This window comes from Alligator mississippiensis, chromosome 2 (genome assembly GCF_030867095.1).
Source record: "Alligator mississippiensis isolate rAllMis1 chromosome 2, rAllMis1, whole genome shotgun sequence".
Lineage (NCBI taxonomy): Eukaryota > Metazoa > Chordata > Crocodylia > Alligatoridae > Alligator > Alligator mississippiensis.
The window spans coordinates 168,787,372-168,812,058 of NC_081825.1; the positions used below are offsets into that span (position 1 = coordinate 168,787,372).

A 24,687-nucleotide genomic window follows, 5' to 3' on the forward strand; every position below is an offset into this window, starting at 1 on the left:
GGGTGGGGGAATATACAGTGCAACCAGGTGCGAATTAAGGGGAAGCTCAGTGGTGAGCCCCCCTATAAGACACAAGAGCCCCCCTGTAAGATTTGAAAATCATAACCAGGGAGGGGTGGGGGGGGGGCTTCAATCAGATTGCTTCTTCACTGAGGTGGACTTGTTAATCGATGAACTGGTTTAATTTTTTTTTAAGACCGCCCCCCCGCCAAGGGTCAAAGTGTAATTTGAACCCTGAATGCAACATAGGAAGAAAGTTGAAGGAAGCCTGAAATATGGCTTCACACAACTCTCCACAGAACATAGCATCTGAACTACGATCTAGTGGTATCTATAACATAAGCTTTTGTGAGCCCAAGCTCACTTCATCCGATGGTGTGAAAGGACATACAGAGTCCTATATAAAATGAAGAGAGTGACCCAAATACAAAAGGCAGGAAGGGGGTGGGGTGGGGGGATGCAGTAAACAAGCAAGCAATAAGCCGCTAGTTTCACTGTCTATAGCCAAGCTCAGATTTGCAATTTGTCTGCTTTAATCCCACTGGGATGCACACCTTAAGGATCTGGGGAAGGGATTCCTACAATTACAAAACAACCCAAAAGGAGCCACTCAAATCAACAAAGCTAGACTGAGATCTCACTCTGCCATGCTACAATACTAACCACTGGACAAAGACTAGAGAATCCCTCTTGTTGTCACCTACAGCCCCCAGCTTAAACATTTTAGACACATCATTAATAATCTCTAAACCCTTCTGGAAAAAGACAATCATCTCAATGTGTCCATAAAGGACAAACCTGTCCTGGCTTACCAACAGCCCCCAACTGTCAAATGGCATCTCTCAAGCAACAGGCTAATTCCCATTCTCACTGAGGCACCAAGCCTTGCAACAGACCCAGATACCAACTGTGCCCGCTCATCAACACAAACCACATCATCACTGGACAAAATAAAATGGAATATAGCATCCAAAGTTAATTCACCTGCAACTTTACCAATGTCATATATGCTGTCACCTGCTTACAGTGCCTCTCTGGTGTCCACATTGGGCAAAACCTACCTGTAAGAATGGTAAAATGGGGCAAAACTTACCTGTAAGAATGAATGAATAGCGATCTGATATTAACTGCAGAAAGACACAAATTCTTGAGGCAGAACACTTCAACCTTCTTGGACATAATATTGCTAACTTCAGGGAAGTGTTTTTAGGCATTAAAACTTTAAAAACCAACTTGAATGGGAAATTTGGAACAAGAAATCATCCACAGATTGGATTAAGTATGGTTTAAATGAGGACTATGAATTATCACATTACCTGGATTAATTTTTGTGACCCCCTTTGTCCCTATAAGTTTATTGCTTGTTTGCCTCTCCCAACAAGGTCCCACTCCCCTCATCCTCCCTTCCTGTCTTCAAATCACTCTCTCCAGTTTATATACTACTCTATGCATGTCCTTTCACAGCATTTGATGAAGTGAACTTGAGCTCACAAAAACAGATACAGTAAAAGCTGTGTTAACTGGCATTCTACTATCTGGAATATTCTACTAACCGAAATTTCTGGCTGGCTGGTTGGACACGGGGTGGGGTGGAGAGAGAAGAGAAGTTTGCACATGGCGGCTGCTGCTGCCACCCACCACCCTGCACTGCCACTGCTCTGCGTGTGGCTGCTGCCACCCCCTCCTGCCCTCACTCCACGAGTATAAAAGAATACACAGGGACCAAAATGGTATTTCAGGTATATTTAAGTAGAACAGATTTAATCCAGATATGCTTTATTTCTTATTTGCTTATATTAAAGACGTGAAGGCACTTCCAATTGATATATTCATCAGCCAGTAAGTCAGTGTCTCTGACCAGATTGTTTGAATGTTAATGAATGTTATATTACATATATTAACATTATAGTGATAGTACAGATGATATGTTACAAGAATTGTTGCATGTTATTTTATTTGTAAATATGTAATAACTAACCTCATATAACTTCTGTGTGTTACTCCACTGTTGGAGTTTTGTTTCTTTATTTTTCTGAATAAAAAAAGGGATGAATGAATAAATAAATAGAAAGTAACATATAACATGCAAAGAGGGGTAGTGAACAATCAATATAATCAATGGAAAAGCAATGAGAAAAAAATCTTGGGGCGCCGAAGTATGGTTTAAATGAGGACTATTTAATACATTCAATATTAATAATAAATTAATATTGAATGTATTATTAAATAATAATACATTTTAAGTATCATATCTTTTGCATACAACATACACCTTTTCCCCCAATATTGGGATGCATATATTAGGCAGGGAAGCTGTTTTCTTTACTGGAAGAGAAGCACACCTGGGCACAGGGGATGCCATGAAACTGCCAAGATGACTGCCACTTGTCCAGCACAGCAAGCTAAAAGGGTAGAATCATATGCTAACCCTCTCACAGCCATAACTATTAGTTGAGCATTATAGCTTGTGCCTGAAAGCAACAAATAGCTGCTGGTAGTATCCTGATGAGGGGTGTGATGTGGAAACAACTTTTTATTTACAGGAACTTGTATAAAGAACTACTTACAGTAAAGAACTAATAGTCTTGCTACTGTCCTTTCAAGGGGCTGGGGCCTAACCTTGTCTGACAAAGTAAGTCCTCCTGGGTACATAGTGTCCAGGAAGTGTGGCAACCCAGGAGACAGTCTGGGTGGGGTAGCAGGCAGCAGGAATTACCTGGCACACCAAGACGTGACACAGTTGGCCATGAGTCTGAAAACCCCCCTTTTTTTTCTACACTCAGCCTTCCAAAAACAAGATGCATGTTTTATTTGGGGGTATGTTATATGCAAGAAATGTGGCATGTTAGTAATGCCTACCTGCGATATAAGCTGATTACTAGATCAAGTAAAATTAATGATGCAGGCAAGGTAATAATATTCAATAAAAGTTAGTTTTGAATTTGGAATGAAACAGGATGAGGTACTCATTACCTGAAATATTTCAAGTGCCAAAGTAACTAATGATGCTAAACAGCATTTATGAGTGGTACACTTTTTTAGACCAACAGAATGGAATAACTTTCCCTCAAGAATTCTAGAGACCAAGTATATCTCTTATGTACATTTTTAATAAGGCTTGTAATGATGGAGAAAATCCCGAAGACTAGAAGAGGGTAAATGTTGGGTCTAGATACAAACAAGACAAGCAAAATCAACTGGGTAACTATAGGCTGCTTGGTCTTGCAGCAGTTCTGAGCAAGGTCAGATATGGGATTCGGTTACTAATTGATTATTCATTAAGTTTTCAATAATAGGTTAGACCAGGGATTGGCAACCTACAGCCTATGGGCTGGATCTGTCCTGTGGAGCCATTTTATCTGGCCCATGGCAGTGGGGGCTTTGTAGGTGGTTGGTTGTGGTGTGGCGGGGTGGGAGGGCTTTACCTCTGTGGTGGCTAGGTGGTAGGCAGAAACTGCGGTGGTGGCACTGCAGTGGAGTGGGGGGCAATAATTAGAGCTGTGACAGAACAGGCCAAGTTGGAAGTAGCTTGCGCTAAGCTCCGTCTCTGTTATACTGACCCCTGTGCCAAAATATTGCTAATGCCTGGGTTAGAAAAACACTTGTCTAGCACGGTTTAGGCACAGCTGATCCTGCCTTGAATGGGGGGTTGGACTAGATGTCCTGGGGTCCCCACTTGTTTATGATCCTATGCATAAAGATCCTGTATGGTGAAAACTGAAAATACTAAAACAGGTTCAATATTCTGATTATGCTAGATTTTTTAAAGTATCACTTTGAAAGAAAGAGTTCTGTGGGAAGCCTATGTACTAGCCCTATAACCAGGAGATGCACTAGAAAAACATATTCTGTGGGGGAAAAGGATGGACACTGCAACCATAGTAAAACATGGGCTCCCTAAAATCCCAAGTGTTGGCCATTGACAATGAAGAAATGAAGAAACCAGAGGAAATGTTTTCCGATGTTTGGTTCAGTTTTGGTTTGTTCCCACCCAAAGTAGCAACTGGTCTGTTTGATGAACTGGTGTAATCTGCTGCCTGGTCAGTAGACATGACTCCTGACCTGGGAGAGATGGTTTAGAAACAAAATTCTTGGGTAAATGATAATTCACAAAACAAAACAAAACAAAACAAACATCTCAATGTTACTTAGGGTTTTAAAACAGTATCTCATGTACTTTTGCTTCTGATGCTAACCATTCTGATCTCCACGGCCCTCTAGAAGGTATGTAATTGAAAGGTAATGACTTTTAAAGGAATGCCAGAATACTCTGAAGCATCTGAACCATAGGAATTACCCCAGGCCAAATCACTCTCATATGTGGATGATTCCTTTATTCATCAATTGTAATGTTCCTTTTTGCGTGTTGCTATAGGAGAACAACTTGTATTGTATTTGCATTTTAATGAAGACAGTATTTTGCAAAAATGTCTGCCATGTGGTCAAGGTTATTTCTTGATACCACTCTCAATTACTGCATTGCCATTAATAAGCAAACAACAATATACAGAACTAAGCTTAGAATTTGTTTACCCTGAAGAATTCCTTTAGTAACTACAAAAAATTCTTCATTGATGAATATAATGCCAGAAAGCAAGTCATCTGTTGAACACTTACCATACAGATGATTTCAACGATGAAAGCTACTGGAAGGGCAGGAAAAGAGGAAATAAAATTAGCAAATAAAAATATAATTGCGAAAATGCAAAGACTTAAACTCTTTACTAGGTTTCTCTCCCTTCTAGATAGATGTTCTTCCAGGACATTTAATGGAAAATGTCCAAAGGATTGAAACTTTAAGGACACTTACCAATTAATATTTTAAGGTAAAATTAGATTGTAAAAATGAAACCAAACTGTTAAGACTACACAAGTAAGCAAATTTATTTTAAGACAGAACAGATATTGTGGCAAACAACCATATGCAAATTCAGTTGATAACAGGGGTAAATATCAGACTTTTTTTCAAATAGATAAAAAATATATTCTGATTTTTTTTGTCCAAAAAAGCAGCTTGTGTCTTTTTTTTCTTTCTTTCTTTTCATCCAATAGGCCAAGGCACTCCACAATCAGAAAATATAGGCTCCTCAGCTGGCAGAGAAGTTTGAAGACCCCATCAGGAAAATGGATGTTTCCTTAAAGTGGTTCGAGCTTCCACTAAATCTACACTAGTGTAAAATGAATGTGTCCAACAACTGCAGCAAAAATACTATGGAAACACTCAGTCTTCCTAGTGTAGATTTGGTAAATTCTATGCATTTGTAATTCTGGTTCTAAGACTAATCCTTTTCTAGTTAGTTTTAAGTCTCCTATCTACCATTTCCTTTTCCTGGCTTCTGGCTCTTGATTTTCATAAGAAAAAATCTATTATTACCAAAGACATTGCCTTTATTTTGACAGATTGGGAGAAGCATTGATTTGACAGTCAAAGCTGTGACAAACTTAGCAACTTGGATCTGATACTCCTGAAAGCCATCAATTTTACAAGCTAGACACAGCTGCTTCTCATTTTTACCTGTGGGACACGTGTCCACAAAGACTAAAGAACAATAAGTAGTGAAAACCAAGTTTTCTCTTCATTTGTACTTCAGATATGACAGAGCAGCTGGGGGTATAGACCTTACATGCGACTAAGCCATCTTACCCTGAATGGACTTCAGGGTAGCATTAACATGATGAAGAAATAAGTTTGAACCTATATGCAATGCTCAAATAATGGTTTCCAGGGTGAATTTCTAGTGCTGCCAACAAATCCACCCAATGTCTTTACTATTACACTTCTTCATTATACATTACACAAAATGTGCTCCTAATTTGTCTTGGCAAATTTTCCATCTCCTCAGTATTCACCCAGGGAACTGTGCAGTGACTACCACTCTTTCTGCCCCAGAGTAGAGCAAGCTGCCAGTATTACACCTCCATGAGACCCAAACAGCACCTGCAAAAATACTCTCCTTCCTTTCTGGCTAAGTGGGCAGTCTCTAAAGAATTCTTATTCCCATCTTTCACTCACTGAATGAACAAAGCACCTAGCTCTTTTGCATGGCTGCAAGAGGTGCACTACTATGTGCTCTTTGGTTTGCTTCTGAATAAGACTGAAGTTGTTGTAAGGACCTGGAATAGACACAATCGTGCAACTGTGATGCAAGCAGAAGACCAAGCTACATGACATGCACAATGCTGAGGCAGTATGAGGATTGTTAATGCTTCAGAGATGGAGTCCTTTTCAGGCCTGTGCACCCTATCCACATCAGAAAACAAATGGCTAAATTCATATGAATGAAAATCGTGTGAAAAGCAGGTAAAGGGTCAACCAACTTCAACTACCTGAGGATTCAGACAGATTCTTGGCCCTGTGAAGTGAAATCATCTCTTAGAAGAAATACCATTATGTATTGTGTAGAAACACAGCTGCTTTCCGGAAAAAAAACCAATTCTAAACCAAATCAAGCACACATAGAAAACATTAGATTGTCAATGATACTTTGAAACAAATTCAAGTTTATCATCATTGTGGTTGTGTGTGTGTGTGTGTGTGTGTGTTTACATTATACAAACAGACAAGAAAGACTTTTAAACTTCAAGCTTCTGTTCAGCATGTCTGCAGTTAGCATCCACAAAAGCACCATTGGATATGGAAGAATTAGCACCACATAGTTTTAGGACCTAACTGGCAACATGCATCATTGAAAAACTTGGAATATGGAAATTTGTGTAGTATATGGTACAGTCCATTATAAACAATACAAGGCAATTGATGATTTTTCATACAGTACAATACAGTCACTGATCAATGAAACCTTTCAGTACAGTACGTGACAAGTAACACCTTGTACCCTGTTAACACTAGGATAGGCTGTAGATTTGATTTTTCCTATGACAGGAACTTGGATGGTAGTTTATCTCCTTCCTTCCTTTGAAATTCAGGGTCTGATATTTACATGGTCTCAGAAAGCCTGCCCAGATTTGTCTGTGTGTGTTTCAGCAGCATCAAATATGAAACTTTTAACTTGCAGATTTGGAGGTGAAGGAACTGAATGAGAGAAACAAAAAGAAACTACAAAATATAAAGATGAACTCATTCCCACCTCCAGCCTTAGCTTTCTTGAAACCCACTCTTTGTGTTATTTCATGGAGGCTACATGGTGAGGGAGTGCCTGTTGAATCTGAGATGCCCGGTGTGGAGGAGATCCTGCCTCAGTCTGAATCTGAAGGTCTTTATGTTTTAACATACTGGTGTATGGTGAGCAGGATGGTGTCCACTCCATGGCAGGGAGCTAAGCCCAGGGAAATGAGTGCTACAGTGGAAGAGAGCCTGCCTCTACTCCACAGGATACTGGAGCTTCACAAAGGCCAAATGACAGTACAAAGAATGACGACATCACTGTCTTCTGCCTTGCACCGTAGCTTACAGGAACTTCAGATAACCAGGATTTAAAATGGCCAGGACCTCTACAACTGCCACTCTGCTGGTGGATCTACCTTCCTAAATCACACTTTCCTACTACTCCCTATTTGCTGCTACCTCAGCCCTTGTCCACAGCACCTCTCACCTCTTATTCTGTTTCATTACTGCAACCTCTACCTCCCTCCTTTATTGCTATTATTGGCACGTCTCTTGTTGCCCTCCCTCCCTTACAGTATTTTTGTACCTGCTGTTTGCACGCATCCATATCCGTCCTTTGCTCCCTTCCATCTCATCTGCTTCTCTCAGGTCACCTTTGTTTGTCCCTGATCTTGCTTTTCCTTCACATCCTATCTCATGATGCCTTGTCCACCAGTATAGCTACCATATTTAAGTGGATCACTCTCAAGTTTATCCCTTTGCCAACAAATTTGTATTTTGCTGTCATCTCAACATCTTGGCCTATCTCCCAATCAGGTCTGTGTCATTCAAACAGCATCTCATCTAGCCCATATGAGACTCTTGATCTTCTCCCCTCCTCCCTTGTATCACCATAGAGATCCTTGTAACTCCATAAACCTGGGCATCTGCCTCAGACTAGTCTCCAGAGCACACACCCAGCAAGGACAGAAGCTTGTTGCTGCTTCTTCCCATGCAGCATCTCCAAGACTAGATTTTTTTTGTTTGTTCTGCTGGCTGTGGTTCCTGCTGACATCACCCCTACCAGTCCTAATGGCTATGACCTTCTTGTAAGCCAGGACTCCTGCAACCAGACACTTCTTACTCATTCCTTTGTTATATCCCAGCTCTACCCCAGTCTTGCATCTGTATTTTCAGAGCTTACAAGCAAACAGGGGCCTCCAGACAATATCATGTTAAACAGGACTACCATGTTCACTGATACTACTAACAACAAAGAGGAAAATAGAAAACCAGGTTTCATGTGTTCATTTGCACTCTGGTGATAATGTAAAAGTGGCATAGCATTTTATTTCACATGCTGGGAATAAGCACCTCCACATTCATTTCTTTATGGTAGTGCTATACAAGATTGATAATATTGTGAGTCGGGATATATGAAGTCTTGACTCAAGAAAGGCAGCCAGTCCTTCAAGAAACAATCCCATCTCATCAGGGACTCGGGGAGAGACAAAGTTAAAGGCAAATTCACACTGATACTAGTCAGCTCTCTGAACAACAAGAGAGTGGAAAGTACAACCTCTGTCCCTGGCAACCCTGACCTGCCTACCTACTTGACAGTGAAATATCTTTCTGCAAAAAGATCATGTAAAGAGACTCTGAACTTTTTAACTGCGCTTAGGCCAATTATAATATTGTTTAAGATGTGGTATAACAAACGCATAGAAAGAGTTAGTATTTTAAGGGCTAATATGTTAGTATTAATGGAAGTTGTGTTTACACATCAAGAAGGGCAAAGCCTTGATGTACTCATGCAAGCATGATTACATCTTCTACAACAAAACCATTTCCTATCACTTGTTTAGTGAGAACAGGGTCCATTAGAAAAGTGCTAAATTACAGTACATTTGCATTTTTATATGTCAACTATTGAACAGCAAAACAGATTGTTTGAAAACAGAATCAGTATCGTACAGTAGGTTCACATGTAATTCTCCACCATTTCTACTTGTAACACATGCATTTTATTTCCATTATTTTAATTCCAGTAGGACTAATATCCTTCAGAACAATGATCTAACATTAAACAAAACTTTCTAAGAAAAATATTAAGAATCACATACATTTCAAAAAAGTCTGTTAATTAGCATCACAATGTACTTGGGTTTACATTTATGATTCTTCATGCCATGACTTTAAAACACCTTTCAGCTAATAATATCCTACTGAAAAAGTGCTGTTGGGAAAGAATATGTTTGAATTTGTGACCTGCTATACACAGGTTATTGATAAACTTGACTCATTTCAATGTCATTTCACAAATATATGCAGCTGTGAAAATACTTTGAAAAAAATTAATGAAAATGGAAATGACATAATATATTGTTAAAAAGAAAAAATGTGGTAAACTACAGTGAAACATTGTCTGTGTGCCATTATAATTTCTTTGCCCTGATAGTTCTACACGTGTTTTTTTGACGTGTTTTCTTTTTGAAATAGTGTTCTGCTGAAAAGAATGTTTTGCTCTAAACTATATGTGGGCTTCACGCGTGAGGTATAAGTAAAGAACTTGTAAATTTAACTTGTCAGAGAAGAAGATTCTTAATTTAGGGGACAGAAACTTTATCTTCAGAAGAACAGCTCCATGTTCTCCTTTATCCTGGTCTAATTAAGTAAAGGCATACTTCTACCTATTTAGCTCACTCAGAACTTCTTTGAAAAGCAGTTAAGATTTCTGGAGCCCAAGTTCCACTGAAAGCCTACAGGATCTAGGTTCCTAAATTATAGAGGTCGGGGATTGTCAACCCTTTTAGATCAGTGTGGCCGGACACAGAGCAGTGTACCCCTGGTGGCCAGATGCAGAGCAGGGGGTGGCGCGCGGCCAAATGTGGAGCAGTGGCAGCTGCTGCATGCAAGCTTCTCCCGCCCCCATCTGGCCAGGCCAGTGGCACCTGCACAGCAGTGTGGGATGGTGCATGGCAGCACTCTGTCCCTGCCCACGCATACCCCCTAGGGTTTTCTCAAGTACTCCCAGGGGTATGCATACCCTAAGCTGACAACCCCTGATATAGGTGTTTTGTGAAAATGCCCTTGCAATAGAGCTGATTGCTACGATATACCAAGATTTTCAGGTTTTACGCACTTGGGCCATAAAATAAAAATCTAACTACCTGGTTTCAGCACTGCTAAAAATATAGAACACAACATTAAAAAAATAAGATTCCTATTAGGCTGCTAATATTTAATAGCTGAATGTTTTTTAATTGCATCAAAATCTAGTCACATGCCAAACCAGTATGAAATCCTACTACAGCAGGAAGCTCCAATCAAAGCCAAGGCAAGTAGTTATTCAAATCTAGGGCTTGTCACGAAAAATCTTGACTGCTGCAGCAAAATAAACATAAATGATATATCTACTCTTTAATTGTATTAGAGCATTCAGGCTAACAACATTTATTATTGTATTGTTTGAAATGTATCGCTATGATATAAGCTGTTTAGTAGTTATGTATGAAACCCAATTTACAGTTTAGACTGATCATACAATTTACCTTATTCTGTTTTATCCAGCAGATACTGTAAGGGGAGAACTTCCAAAAGGGATATTGCCTTAGTAAGACTTGATTAACTAGTAACGAGTAAATTGGGATGAATGTATGTCCCATACTAAAATCTAGATACCCATAGCATTAGAGTGTAAGGCAATGCCTTCTTAACTAAGGCATTTGCACCTGCGGCAGGTAGGGGGGTGTAAGGTTTTACTTTTTAAAGAAGCTAAACATTATCAAGTTCTTGAGATTGCAGTGTGGGTATATTAGAAATGAATATGCTACAACTGAAGAGTTTTACTTTATTTTCAAGCATTCTAAATTAGCATAATGTTTAGCAGTTGGTAACAAATGATCAAATTAAATAGTTTTGCCAATAAATTTCCTCCAAGAAAAGCATGTTTGGAGATCACACAAACTGTTAAGAATATGTGCATCTAACTTACTTCATACCAAAGAAATGCTGTACATTCTTAACTCTGCTCCTCAAGTTCAACAGCAGACCTAATGGCTGTTATGCATTACACTCCATCCCTCCAAGTATTAGTTCTTTCATTTAAAAACACCTTTTCCAGTTAAGTTCCCAATACATCTAAATTGAACTTCCAGAATAGACAAATTAACAGATTTTACTGTAATGGCTTATGCACGATTTAGACTGATACCACATCTAACAAACTCAACCCTGAGAGGTTTTAATTTTTATTCTCCATCCTACTTATGTTGGTAACAAAGGGAAAATTCTGGTACCAAAAGCAAGCATATGTAACCATACATTTTAACTGCATTTCTTATTTCACAGCTTCTGGTCTGTGCTTAATTTAAAATACATAGTTTTGCGCTGTTTTTATTCTTTTTTTTGTTTTTTAAAGATTTCTCCTATATTTTTGGTGTTTTTAAAAGCCTTGCACATGCTTTTCCTGATGACATCAACATTTAGAGAAACTATGTGCCTGGGTGTCAAAGATTTTGTTTTTAACAATACATAAAGTTACATAAAATATGTTTGGATCATTTTTGTTTGGTAATTTGTGATTTCTAACATACAATTAACTGAGCTCAGGCACCAGGCTGTGGTCATCTTCACCTAAAATTCTGATGGCCACTTTATATTTTAATACCTTATGTTATAATGGGAAAATAAATGGGTCAAAATCCAGGGCTAATAGTACTTATAAAAGTGCAGTGCTCCATATAGTTAGAAGCAAAGTGACAACTAAAAACTAGCACTTTAAGTACTAAAGTCAGTTTGTTTCAGTGTCCAAAAACTGGTTAGAATGCATATGGTAGATAAGGTCTAAATTAGGAAGAGATCACTGCAATTGTACATGCCACACCAAAAATGCTCCAAATTACATTAGTTTAGCTTAAAGAGATGTACAATGTTCAGTCTGTGAACGTATACAAACACTCACATTTTATGGATTACATTAAAGTACACTTCTACAAACCAGTTGAAAGCAAATTATATCAACTTACAAAAAAACTGAGTCTCTTGAAGCATTACAACTCTTTGCTGCTATAATAGACTAGCAAAAGCATCCCTTGAAAATCTAATAAATGTCAGCAACAAGCTTTACCAATGCTTCACCATACAGTTTACAGAATAGTCATGTTGGCGACTGCCTCCTTTTACATCCTGTATTACAATTAGCCTATTTTTTAGTGCTCCGCCTATGCATTAAGCTCATTTTTTCTCTTGATCACTGTAGCAGTGAAAATGCAATTAATACAATAACAAGGTGACAACAGCCATACGGAACACGAAGTTCTTGACATTAGATCTTTTTTTTCTACAAAGGAAAGCATAGCAGATATGATTTTGGATAAGCAAGTACTTTACATGCACATGGTGCCCCTTGCTTGACTGCCCTCCTCCTGCTCTCTCACAGCCCCCTGCAGGCTGGAACTCAATGAGTTCAAAAACTAATAATTGTGATTCTAATATGAACGATTTTTACATGCAATAATATACAAATGTTTTTGGTTTTCCCATATTGATTTAAATAAGCGGCTGATTCTATTAACCAGTGATTCTATAAAGCGGAATCCACTGTATTGTCTTTATGCTTCCAGTGATTATTACTATACAGCTATGAAAATGACAAAGTATGCAACAAGGAATGAAATTACATGAAGACAGAGAGCCAAATACCAGCAAGCAAAACAACTGTAAATCTATTTTGTCATTGCATGGTCAATTACTACAGCATTTTTACATTTTTTGGAATAAAGATGAGAAGTGTAGAATCCCCCTGAAGAAATGTCCTTGTCAGATGTTGTCTAAGTAAGTTACATGTGAGCTAAACTATGCACCAAGATGAATTTTGTTTCAGTTGTTAATGCTAGCTTTATGGTTACCTGTGAATTATGATGTTAAACTAAAGGCCTAAACCAGCTGAGACAAGTATCTAAGGATCAGGTAGTTAAGACAAAAGAGATGCAATGTAGGAGAATGAAGTAAATAGCTAGAATATCTGTTGCTCCTACATGGTTTTACAAAGAAATCTAGAGAGGAGAATTTGAAGTATGAAGTAGCACATTAGACTGATGTTTTTTAGTGCAGATAAATTTAAATGTCTGTTTTCTTACTGTGCGGCAACTCTTGCACAGCATAACCTATCATGCCAATAAAGGCTTTGGACTTAACTGTAATATATCCTGCTTACTCCTCTGCATTGGTTCCAGACAATGCCACTGGCCTGCTCATTATTTTAAAATAAAGAAAATGTAAATTTAAACTAAATTTAGAAATGCAAGAGTTCTATTTAATAGAAGTAAGAATCAGAACTAAAGATATGAACAGATGAAACAATTATACCAACCTAAGGAGTGGGAACAATTTACCATGTCAAGTTAGCCTGCAGTAACTGTATTGTGTGCCTATTCTATCCTTACAGTAAGTGGAATCTAAAACATAGTGATTCAACAGTTGTTTCTTTCAGAGTAAACTGCCTTGGTTTAATTTCTATTTACTGAGGAATAAAGTGAACCACAAAACAATTATTAGGGATCAACATGACATGTGATAAGCCCCTCATCCTTTTAATAGAGTGAGCAGACATATGTATATGGAGGGCAGGCTGACATGAAGGAACCAGAAAATGGAAAGAGCAGTGTAGCTGAGAAATGCATTCCTGGCTGACTGCTCTCTTCAAGACTCTCAGTAAGAAGGGAAGCCAAGGTCTCTCTCACTACTACAACACTATACAGGAGAGGGGAAGGAATAGTACACACAATGTGCTGGATCCATCACCACCATCTCTAATAGTGATGGAAATGAACCTCTACAGGAGCTGCAGACCATCTCAGGGCCAACAAGAGAAAAGTTACTATGGCCTGTGGTACATTCTCCCTCACTAGCAGTCTTAAGCCACAAGTGGGTATCTTTCTAAATGGTGTGCTCTAATTCAGAGGAATTAATTCAGGAATTTCCTATGAACTGCGGTATGTGGGAAGGCAGCCTAGACAATCGCAAGAGTCATGTCAGGCTTTATAATCTATGACAAGCCTCATTAATTGAAGGAATTTGTATATAGGGTCTCCTTAAGGACAGACAGATGGACTAGCTTCAGTCTCAGAGCTAAGTGGCTCCAGGAGCCAGAGAAACCCATATGCCAAAAGAAACGGTATCACAGTAGAAGCTGCTGCAACAAGCTTGTTTACATAAACTCTGCTAGAGTAGCTCTGAAAGTATACTCTGGGAGCTCTCTTTTTTTTCTTCAAAAGAACCTAATGCTTCCTGGACTTTGTTATATTTGTATTACATAAAATTTGGAACCGCAGTAGAGGATCAGGGTGCTACTGAGTGAGGCACTGCATGGAAAGAAACAAATGGCATCACTTGCCTTATAGCGCTTACCCAGCGAGTGTCAGAAAAAAAGACAAAATACGGACCTTCTGTATCAGGGTTTGATTTTGGTTTTAAAAAACAGAATAAAAGTATTTTTTGCCTCATAGTGTTAACTCTCTATGCAGGAAGATTTGCTGAGCAGACTGAATTTGGTAAACACCATCAAAATATTAGAGTTCAGTGTTTCTGAAAAAAAAAGGTTTCCACTTACAGCCGAGACTGCCAAAGGGAAAGAAGGGAGCTAGAGCCTCAGATTGTTATGAATTTTAGTTGGCCCAAACAAAAATTGCTATATAACATAGTAGGCTACTACACATTTGCACTAAATACTGAATGTATCATACTAGCATAACAACTGTTCTACAAAAGTATCAAGCCACTGCATCCCAGACTAACACGCTCTAAATAACATTCTGTGGAAGAAGGGAAATTTTCTTTAAACCTAATATATTTCACAATTTCACTGCAAAATTCAGACCTTGTAATTTGCATTTTCAGTAAGCCAGCTGCAAGATTTCTTTTGTTAAAAAGAAAAAAACAAACAAACCTTTCTTGGATTCTAACTATAAGTCCTAAATTAAAAGTTTCAATAAGAAATCACTGTGTCTTTGGTGGCACATATGAACTCTAACTGCTTAGATGTTTTTCTTCAGCTGATTATGAGCCTTACATGAAGATATGTGAAGTTAAAAAACCCATGACAAAAAATGATGAAATGACAAAAAAATAATGACAAGTTGCTTATATGCAGCAGTCTAGATCCATGGTAAGCTAAGTTTAATCAAAATGCCTCCATTATAATACAAGCAAACGTCATATACCCAGGAACAAATAATATGGGTTATAATTACAGGATGCAATATTGCATCCTAGAAAGACTGGATAAAATCTGAAGGTTACTAGAGGTAACCAGATGAATGTAAACTCTCAGTCTAATGCTGTGACTAAAATGGTTAAAGTGATCCTTTGGTGCAAGAGAAGGGAGGAGTTACTCTGTATATATACAGTGCCTTAGAGTGCATCTACATGTTGCCGTGTGGTGACATTGCTATGGTATCATGCTTTAGTACCTTTTGGAAGTACTGAAGCACAGCGCAGTATGGGTGGTTACTGTGCTATGCACACGGTGCACCGTTAGATTTCCCCGCTATGTCGCCGGAACAGCGTGCTATACCCAGGGGAGTGCGCTGCTTTGGCAATGTAACTGGTGATCATGTGTAGAGATGTGATTGCGGTATCACCATAGTAAGCCATATGGTGACATAGTGTGTTGCTAGGTCACCATAGGGCGATGTGTAGACATACCCTTAATGTAATACTGTGTCCAGTTTTGTTCTCAGCACTTCAAAAAGAAAACTGAAAAAACTGAGCGATATAGAGAAAAACTACAAAAATGCTTTGTAGTGGAAAGTATGTATTACACTGAGACTACAGGAGTTTAATCTATTTAGCTGATCAAAGATACAGTTAAGAAGAAACTTAACAAACATTTGCACAGAAAAGATACCTGAACCCTTCTGACTCTCTAACTCAACATGAGTCAGCAGTGAAATGTTGACACAAAACAGTAATTGAAATTTTGGGTTGTATTAATCTAAATGTTGTATGTAACATACAGGAGATAATAGTAACTTGGTGCTGGTTAGGCTTCAGCTGGAGTTGTGTGCAGTTCTGGGCACCATAACTTAAGAATGATGGAAAAAAAGTGGGAGGATTTAAATGTGAGCAGAGATAAAGGGGGGTGGAATGTAAGTTGTATGAGGAATGGTTAAGAAAACAAGAAAACCTACACCCCTGTAAGAAAACAAGGGGCATTTGTTTTGCAAAAAAGGTATTAAGGAGGGTACAATGGAGTTTCAAATATTTGAAAGGCTGCCATAAAAAAAGAGGGAAACTGTCCTCCCTTGCTGCAGAGGGCAGGCCATGAAGCAGGGGATTTAAACTGCAACAAATCAGACTTAAATTAAATTAAATTAAATTAAATTTCAGGGGAAAAACTGCTGACCAAGAGCAATAAGTCAATGGAACAAGCTGCACAGGGAAGCTGTGGAATCTCCTTTGCTGCAGATTTTTCAAGACAAGCTGGACAGACACCTCTCTGTGATGCCTTAGGAATAGTGCATTCCTGCATCTGTGCAGAGGGTTGGATTAGATGACTGGTGACAGACCCTTCCAGCCCTATGATTCCATGTATGTAACATTAGGCCCGTGGTGCTCCACCTTTTTGGCTGGCAGGCTGGATGGGCAAATACTTATCCACAAAAAGTATGTGGATGTCCACATGCTAAACAACAGAGCCACTTGATATATTAATTTGTCATGATTATTTGCCTCATCTGCTCTCTACTTTCCAGGACTTCTAACATTTCAATCTCCTCAACTGCTTCAGACAGCTGCTATTTACAATAAGAGTCACCTGCCGTGGAAACATTTTCTTTCTATTTCCCATCCCATGACACCTGCCTGAGCCTCAGAAGAGGAACATGCTGCCTCTATTTGAATATTGCTTTAATGTAAGTGATTTTGGAGCTATGTGAGGCTACAGACAACTCTTACACATCTCACTGGGAAGCTATCATCTCATATTTCTGTTATTACAAGGTACTCATTATATAAACTTACAGGCCGTAGATTTTTAAGTCATGACTGTTTCTATGAGGAAGGTGCATCTAAAATGTAACTTAAAAAATTTAACAGGACTTCCATAGCCCTAGAACAAGTGATTCTCAACCTGCAGCATCCTGGGATGCCTTGAAATCCTTTCAAGGGTGCAAGAGTACCATGCAATTTTCGGTGAGCAAATATTATTCACAAGATATTCAGAGATTTCAAATAGGAATTCATAGTGTTAAAAATATTTTGAAATGTTGTGGTTTTTCTGAGTTCTTTGGAATAGAAACACTGCTATATGATTATTTAGGCATCAAAAAACAAGTGAAACTAGGAGTTAGCATTTTCTGAAGGATGCCTCAAATCTAAAAAAGGTTGAGAATCACTGCCCTAGAAACTTACACAAGTGGTTATTAACTAATCTGGTATTAGCAGTGTGAAGGATACAACACTAGTCCCAGTATAGCTTCTATACATTCTAAAACCCTCCTAAAATAATGCGTGTTACTGTATATGTGGTGGCATGGGGTACAAGTTTTACCGGTGCACATATGGGATAGATTGCACTAATTCAATTCATTCAGAAGGTAATCTCTAGGCCATACTGATAAAAGCTTTGTACCATATCACACCTCATGACTCTATCCTCTTTCACGTATATACTTACCTACACACTTGATTTACCAAATACTCAAAGATTAGAACATTCATAAAAAATGTAATGGCATTTCATTGTTAGAAACCATTTGAAAAGAACCACTAATTGGGCTACATTTGCAGCCTTTAACTAAAACAATGTGGGTTGCATTTTCCTGACAACCCTGAAAGCAATATTACAAATAAGTTCTGGAATATGTTTAAATTCATTTTCACAATAAGCACTAAAAAGGCACTCGCAATTTACAGTTTTACTTTCTTATATAACATTTTTACTAACACTGTTTTTAGCTTTCAATTTTTAAGAATCAAACACTGTTTACACTGAATGTTCAGGAGTATCAGAACTTAAATATCAAAACTGTTTTCACAGTTTACTTTTGTATTCTTTTAACTAGACTTTAATAATTTGCAAATACCTATAATTAAAGTTAAAAAGTAAAATTAATAACGTGTTAATCAGAAAGCTTCCCTTCACTGTCATACAGACAAATCTTGATGCATTACATTCATTGTTGACTTACAATGATGAAAGAACACATAGGCCGCATTCAGATGAGCGAGGCCATATGGTATGTGGCACCACAAACATGTCTGCAGCACCACATACTGCACATTTAGATGTTCTCTGCTGCAAGGGAGCGCTGCAAGGGATATCCAGAGGTCAAAAAAACCTGCAGAAAAAAAGTGGAGCAGCAAACGCACAGGCAGGGTGCACTGCTCAAAAGCAAAGCTGGGCTGCCCAGAGCTGTGCTGTAGTTGCTGGCCAGGCTCTCCAAGCCAGAATCTCTTCTGTTGCAGCCCCGGGAGGCCCCCAGGACTCAGGTAAGGCTGCTGGGGCCAGCCCAGTGCTGGTCCCAGCCTCCCCTACCCCACCCAGGGTAACTTGCCACGTGCCAAAGCACGCATGGCACAGGCGTTCCCTGGGGACAAGTAACGGTGGCACAAGGTGCGCTACTGTTACTTCTCCCCAGGGAACCAAACCTCCATGCTCGACTGGATGCGCCCATAAAGGGCAAGACTAGGTCAAATTTGTGCTTTCTACCTGTTTTGCTCTCTGTCATTATGTGAACTTTTAACACATATAAATGGTTAAAAAATAGCACATTTTATCCAAGAATACTTTATCAGCAAGTTTAGAATGTGGTTTGAAGCCATAATGGTCCAGGAAATATGCAAGAAGCAAGACATTTTAGTGATATCTTTTGTTAGACCAACCGCATAGTTGGGAGCTATGTTAGACACGCTTTCAGGCACAAAGACTACTCAGTTTTTGTGACCAGAAGTTGAAGGCACTTGCACTTCACAAATAAATGCTATTTTCCAGTGCTATATAAAGTGATTCCTCTATGAAATATACTGTAGAATATCAGAAGAAATTTGAGATCTTTCTTTACCAAAAAGCATAAGGCCATTAGGGACCTTTTTTTTTTTTTTTTTTTAATTACATGCAGTTTACTGCAAAGATAATAAGTCTGGTGTAGCATAAAACCAATTTCAGGTAATGGTTTCCTTCATCCTCTGTGGTCTTACCAATTTTCTGCTCAATTGTTAAAAAATGTAAATATTCTTAAAAAAAGCTGTTACTAATTAATGAGACAACTGTTATATAGATAGTATAGCAATTGCATTTTGACCCAATTCCAAAAGAATTCCCAATGGTATCATTAAGAATACTGTAAGCTGTGAGTTTGCAGGGTCAATCCCTCAGTTCATCTTCAGAAAAATAATGCTTTCGGGTCTTGGATGGACTGTATTCTTATGCATACCTTATGTCCTGGAACTGCTAAACTGTTTCATCTTTGAAAGTGTAGAATTTTATTGCTGTTCTAAAATAACTGTGCACAACTAAAATAAAAAAGATCTACTTTTCATTCATTGTTCTTGTGTACTGACTCCCTTGGTGATAGAAAAGTAGGGCACAGAGTTGGAACAGACCTCCAAAGTCTTTAAGTTCAGGCCCCTGCTCTTGTATGTAAAGTGTTTTATTAATGTTTATAATATGCATGTGTCCCAGTAAGTGTGATTGATAAGGGGAGTGTGGAGATTGCTCTACCTACTACAAAATACTACAGCTTTTGGGATGAAATTCAACAGTTTTTTAACTAAATGTAACAGTACTAGCTTGAATTTCAGGGTGGAAAGAGGAAGAGAATTGTATACAACTGAAAATGCTGGGGGAAATTAGTTTGGTAGAATATAATTAACCAAATCAAAATTTAGCCAGGAACCAGGAATTAATTTTTATATCGCTAAAAGCAATGGTATCTGACCACAGTAAATGGTCCAGATCTGTTTCAAGAAACAGCACTTACAGAAACAGCTCTCCAATACAATCTGTTTGCAATGGCTGTCACTAATGATTCAATCACAAGTCAAGTACTAACTCAGAGAGATGAGTGACAACTCTAATCACCACTTCTTGCAACAACTGATAGTCTTTGAAAGTTTCCCACCAAAGGACTAATATTTTTCAAACTGTTCTTGTCTTGGCAGGTCTGTCAGGAAGGATGATGGTGTGCTGAAGACAGCATTGCCGGAATTACACTGTGTCTTGGATTCTCACCTGTAAAATGAGACAATTGTTCTTTTTCCTCAATGTTATGTTTTGCTGATTATAAACTCTTTAACATCAATCTGGAGAGAACATCTGGCACTGAGTGCAGCTCAACACGAAGCAGCTTTGATCCAGAGGATGGAAGCAAAGCAAGAAAGCACCAGCTTGCTATAAACTGGGACTCAATTCAAACAACACAGGGATCTATGAAACTTGTAACAAGCTGTGTCATGCTCTAATCAGGTTTGTAAGCCAAAAGTGGATTCATCAGGCATCTTTAAGATAGGAATTCTTTTTTACTACAGTAAAATCTCTGTTATCCGGTACTTCACCTACCGGAATATCTTATTAACCAGAATTTCGGCGCTGTGCTGCACTGCACAGCAAGCAACAGGACGCACGTGGCACTGCACCGTGCCAGTTTGCCTCCTGCTGTGCAAGGGGAGGGGGTGGAAAACTTGCACGCAGCAGCCGCGACCACTGCCACTTTGTGTGCAGCCACCATCCCCACTCCACATCCGGCCAAAAACCCTGTGGCTCAGGTAACCAGCACTTTCAGCGTATTGGCACCCCCCATTCCCCACTCATGCCAGATAACAGAGATTTTAGTGTATATGTATATATAGCACCTAACACAAAGGAGCCTGATCTCGATTAGTGTTATACTAACAAGCAACAGCACAAAACAGTATGAACATGGGGCAGACTGCCTGGCATATCAGTTTTCAATGTATTGGTTCCTTTCAGACTTCTAATGACCAGCTGCCATTATCAACCAAATACTTCAAAGCAGAAAACTGCAAAGGAGCAAGGAAGAGGCAGGCAGGTGATTTTAACTGCTGCAATAAAAGTGATGAGACTGCTAAAAGAATATTGTTTCCAGTTCTGATGTCCACATTTTAAACAGGATATTGAAAAAATGGAGAGGGTGCAGAAAGAATCACAAAATTGTTTGAAGACAACAGTAAATGCTTTAGAGGGAGACTGGTCTTTCACTCAATCAAGAAAATCACAAGGCATCTTCACCATAGCACATAAACATCTTTACAGGTAGAAAAATACTTAATATTAAAGGTTTTAAATGTTGTAAAAAAAGTCAAATGAACTACCGACAGCTAGAAGATCTAGATTTTAAAAAAGTGTCATATTTCTAAATTGATTTTTTTTCTAAAGCAGTCAGATGTTTAACCACTGGGACAAAATACCAAAGCAAGTGGCAGATTCTTCCTCCTTGATGTCTTTGGATTACAACTAGATGGTCAAACAAGTTACGCTGTTGCTAGGGTTACCACATATCAGGGTTTTCCCCGGACATGTGCTCTTTTTGGGTCCTCTGATCTCTGTCTTGGTGTTTTTTAAATCTGAACAAACATTTGAGATTTCACTCTGCTCCACTATTGGGAGAAGGGGGAGGGTGACTGGAGGCAGGGGGTGCCCCGCGTGTGTGTGGCTGGCATGCAGCCAGGCAGGGGCGGCACAGCCGGCAGACATTGCCCAGAGGGGGCATGGCCAGGCTGCCTGGCATGGTGCAGGAGCCCCATCCTAGAGTGGGGGTGCCACAGGCATCCCCATGTCCTCTCTCCAGCCCACACAGGGGCCAGACTCCCTCCACCGTTGCCTGTACAAGTCAGAGCTGCTGTGCTCTGGCCCAGTTGGAACAGGAGCAGCTGAGGGCCCCCTCTGGCAGGGTTGGGCTGCAGTTTGGGAGTGAGGGGCACCAGGCTGTGGTTGAGTGTGGGGCACTAGTAGCGTCAGGGGACTGTGGGTTGGGAGTGAGGGGCACCAGAAAGGATGGGGGGGGGGCTGCAGGTCAGGAGCAACGAACACCAGCATGGCCTACAGGGGCTGTGGGTTGGGTTGGGAGTGAGGGGAACTGGCAGGGCCAAAGGTCTACAGGTTGGGAGTGAGGGGCAGCAGCAGGGGCAAGGGGCTGCAGGTTGGGAGGGAGGTGCCTCCCCCCAACAGGTGCCCTCTTTTTTGGAACTGGAAATATGGTAACCCTAATGGTAACCCTAGCTTTTGCCAAATACGTTGTCAGGCTCAACAAAGATCTTAGGTTAAATTAAATTATCTGGCTTGTTTTAAACAGGTCTAACTAAATAATCTAATGGTTTTGTCAGTCTTGAAATCTTTGTTAAAACTAGAAGGCAGCTCAGCCAACACGTTGTGCATCTTAACACCAAAGTGCTGAACAAACATTAACTAAAACTTTGATCAAAAAAATGAAATTTTACTGATATTTTAGCAGTTTATCTCCTTTTTGAAAAATAGGAGACCATACTGCCTGAACAGAGAACAGTGGCAGATGAAGAACTTGTGGAAAAGACTGCAGATAATTTCCTCTGGGAATGCTTAGAAATCATTATTGGCACTTCCTTGCATTCAACTATGATTGTCTTCCACGATTGCTTGATCTCCGGGTCCCAAGACGGCTGATGAGGTTGATCCGGGATTGAAAAAAACCTTGTAACTCGGGTACAGGTTTCTGTGCGGGGTGACTGGCTCTGGATTCTTGATTTGGTCTGTGATGCACTGTTTCTGCATCTCCTGTTGTCATTATAAGGTTTCAAAATACTGAGATCCTTGCAGCAGACTCTTCTTTCATTTGGCATGGTCCTGGGCGATAGTCTCCCACAAGTTGATGTTCATTTTTTCAAGTTAGCCTTGAGGATGTCTTTGAAACACTTTTTCTGCCCTCCTTTTGAGCGTACACTTCGAATGAGATGGGAGAATAAAACTTGCTTTGGGAGTCTGGAGTCAGAAATCTAGTTGGTGTGGCCAGCCCAGTGAAGTTGTTGTCAATGATCATTGCCTCAATGCTTGTGGTGTTTGCTTGCAAGAGGACACTAATGTTGGTGCGTCTGACTTCCCACTGGATTCAAAGGATCTTCTGTGGGCAGCATTAATGGTATTTGTCCAGCAACTTGAGGTGTCCCCTGTACATTGTTCATGTTTCAGCCCCATATAATAAGGTGGGATCATGACTGCTTGATAAACCATGAGCTTGGTTTTGGATCTGATGTCATGATTTTTGAATACCCATTTCCTCAAGCACCTAAAGGCTGCACTTCCACTTTTAAGGCAATGTTGGATTTCTTTGTCAATGTCAGTCTTCTGAGAGAGGTCTTTTGAGGTACAGGAAATACTCATTGTAAATCAGAATTTCCAGAGCTGGGGACTGCTCATTAAGAGCTTGTTGATGGAGGACCTTAGTCTTCTGAATGTTAAACATTAGCCCCATTATCTTGTATGCCTTGGTAAAGATGCTGATAAGCGAGCACATACCACAGCATCATCAGTGCACTGAAGCTTGATGACTGAGGTTGGGGTGGTCTTGGCTTTGGCTCAGACTTGGCTGAGATTAAACAGTTTACCACCCATTCAGTAGTTCAGCTCCACTCCGACGGGAAGCTTGTTGGTGGTCTGATGTACCATTGCAGTAAGAAATAGTATCGAGAAGAGTGTTGGAGTGATGATGCAGCCTTGCTTAACTCCCATCTTAACCTCAAAGGGATCTGTGATAGATCCATTACTGAGAACCACCACTCACATATTGTAATGGAGCAGGCAAAGAATGGTGGTGCATTTTGGTGGGCATCTAACTTCAGAAGGATCCCTCCACAGTGCTTCTTGGTTGACAGAATCAAAGGCTTTTGTGAGGTCAAAGAAGGCCACATAGAGAGGTTTATGCTGTTCCTGGCATTTTTTCCTCCAGCTGGCAAGCAGTGAAGACTGTGTCAGTTGTGCCTCTCGAACTTGTGGAAAAGACTGCAGGTAATCTCCTCTGGGAATGCTTAGAAACACCAGACACTAGATAAAGCAAAACTTTTACTGAATTTACATCCTTCTAAATCTGTTAATATTTTTCTTTTATTGTAACAATTTTGGATCTTGGATTCAAGTACAAAATAAAGCCTATTTTGTGCTGTAGGATGTGATTTTCTAGTGTACTGCTTGAGTTTGTGCTGACTACACCTGTAGCTGGTTATTTTGATGACTAATCCTGAATTTCTCTCTTTCTTAATTGATTGAGGCAGTTGGCGCACAGTTCTGAAGTTGGGTATCTACAGTCCACATTTAAATAGCAATCCCTGGTCGATATTCTAATCAGAATCACTATCCACTTTAGTTTCTTAATATCAATCAAAACGTCACTCCCAGTTTGGGCTCTACTCATTTCTAGACTTTAAAAAAATGTTAAGCCCTCAAGCAAACTTTTGTTGGTAATATCTGTTATTGAACCAACTATATACTTAGGAAAGATATTAAATAAGATTTTAAGCACAATGTGCCCATCTTCAAGTTTGGAAAGAAGCACATACAGCCTAAGGTATATATCAGATAAAACAATGACTTTTGTTTAATTCTATTCCAACATCCTTCCAACTCTACAATTGGTTCAAAAAAAGATAGTAAC

The 24,687-nt window shown here is 39.5% G+C and overlaps 1 protein-coding gene across 9 annotated transcripts in view; it reads right to left on the bottom strand.

Moving 5' to 3' along the window:
• Window positions 1-1,728: 1,728 nt before the first annotated feature.
• Window positions 1,729-24,687, bottom strand: part of PURG (purine rich element binding protein G) — a 43,051-nt gene continuing 20,092 nt past the window's right edge. For 5 of the 9 annotated variants that reach the window (XM_059722385.1, XM_019493517.2, XM_059722388.1 and 2 more), the window contains 2 exons: window positions 4,618-4,646; window positions 1,729-4,062 (listed from right to left, as the gene is read on the bottom strand). Coding sequence is in view for 3 of the 9 variants with exons in the window: in XM_019493517.2 (XP_019349062.2) it covers window positions 4,631-4,646 (16 nt within the window). In the remaining 6 variants the exon portion in view is untranslated. Of the gene's footprint in view, window positions 4,063-4,617; window positions 4,647-4,859; window positions 24,081-24,687 lie in introns of those variants that run through there. The other 4 variants (XM_059722386.1, XM_059722389.1, XM_019493518.2 and 1 more) reach the window with 2 other exon arrangements.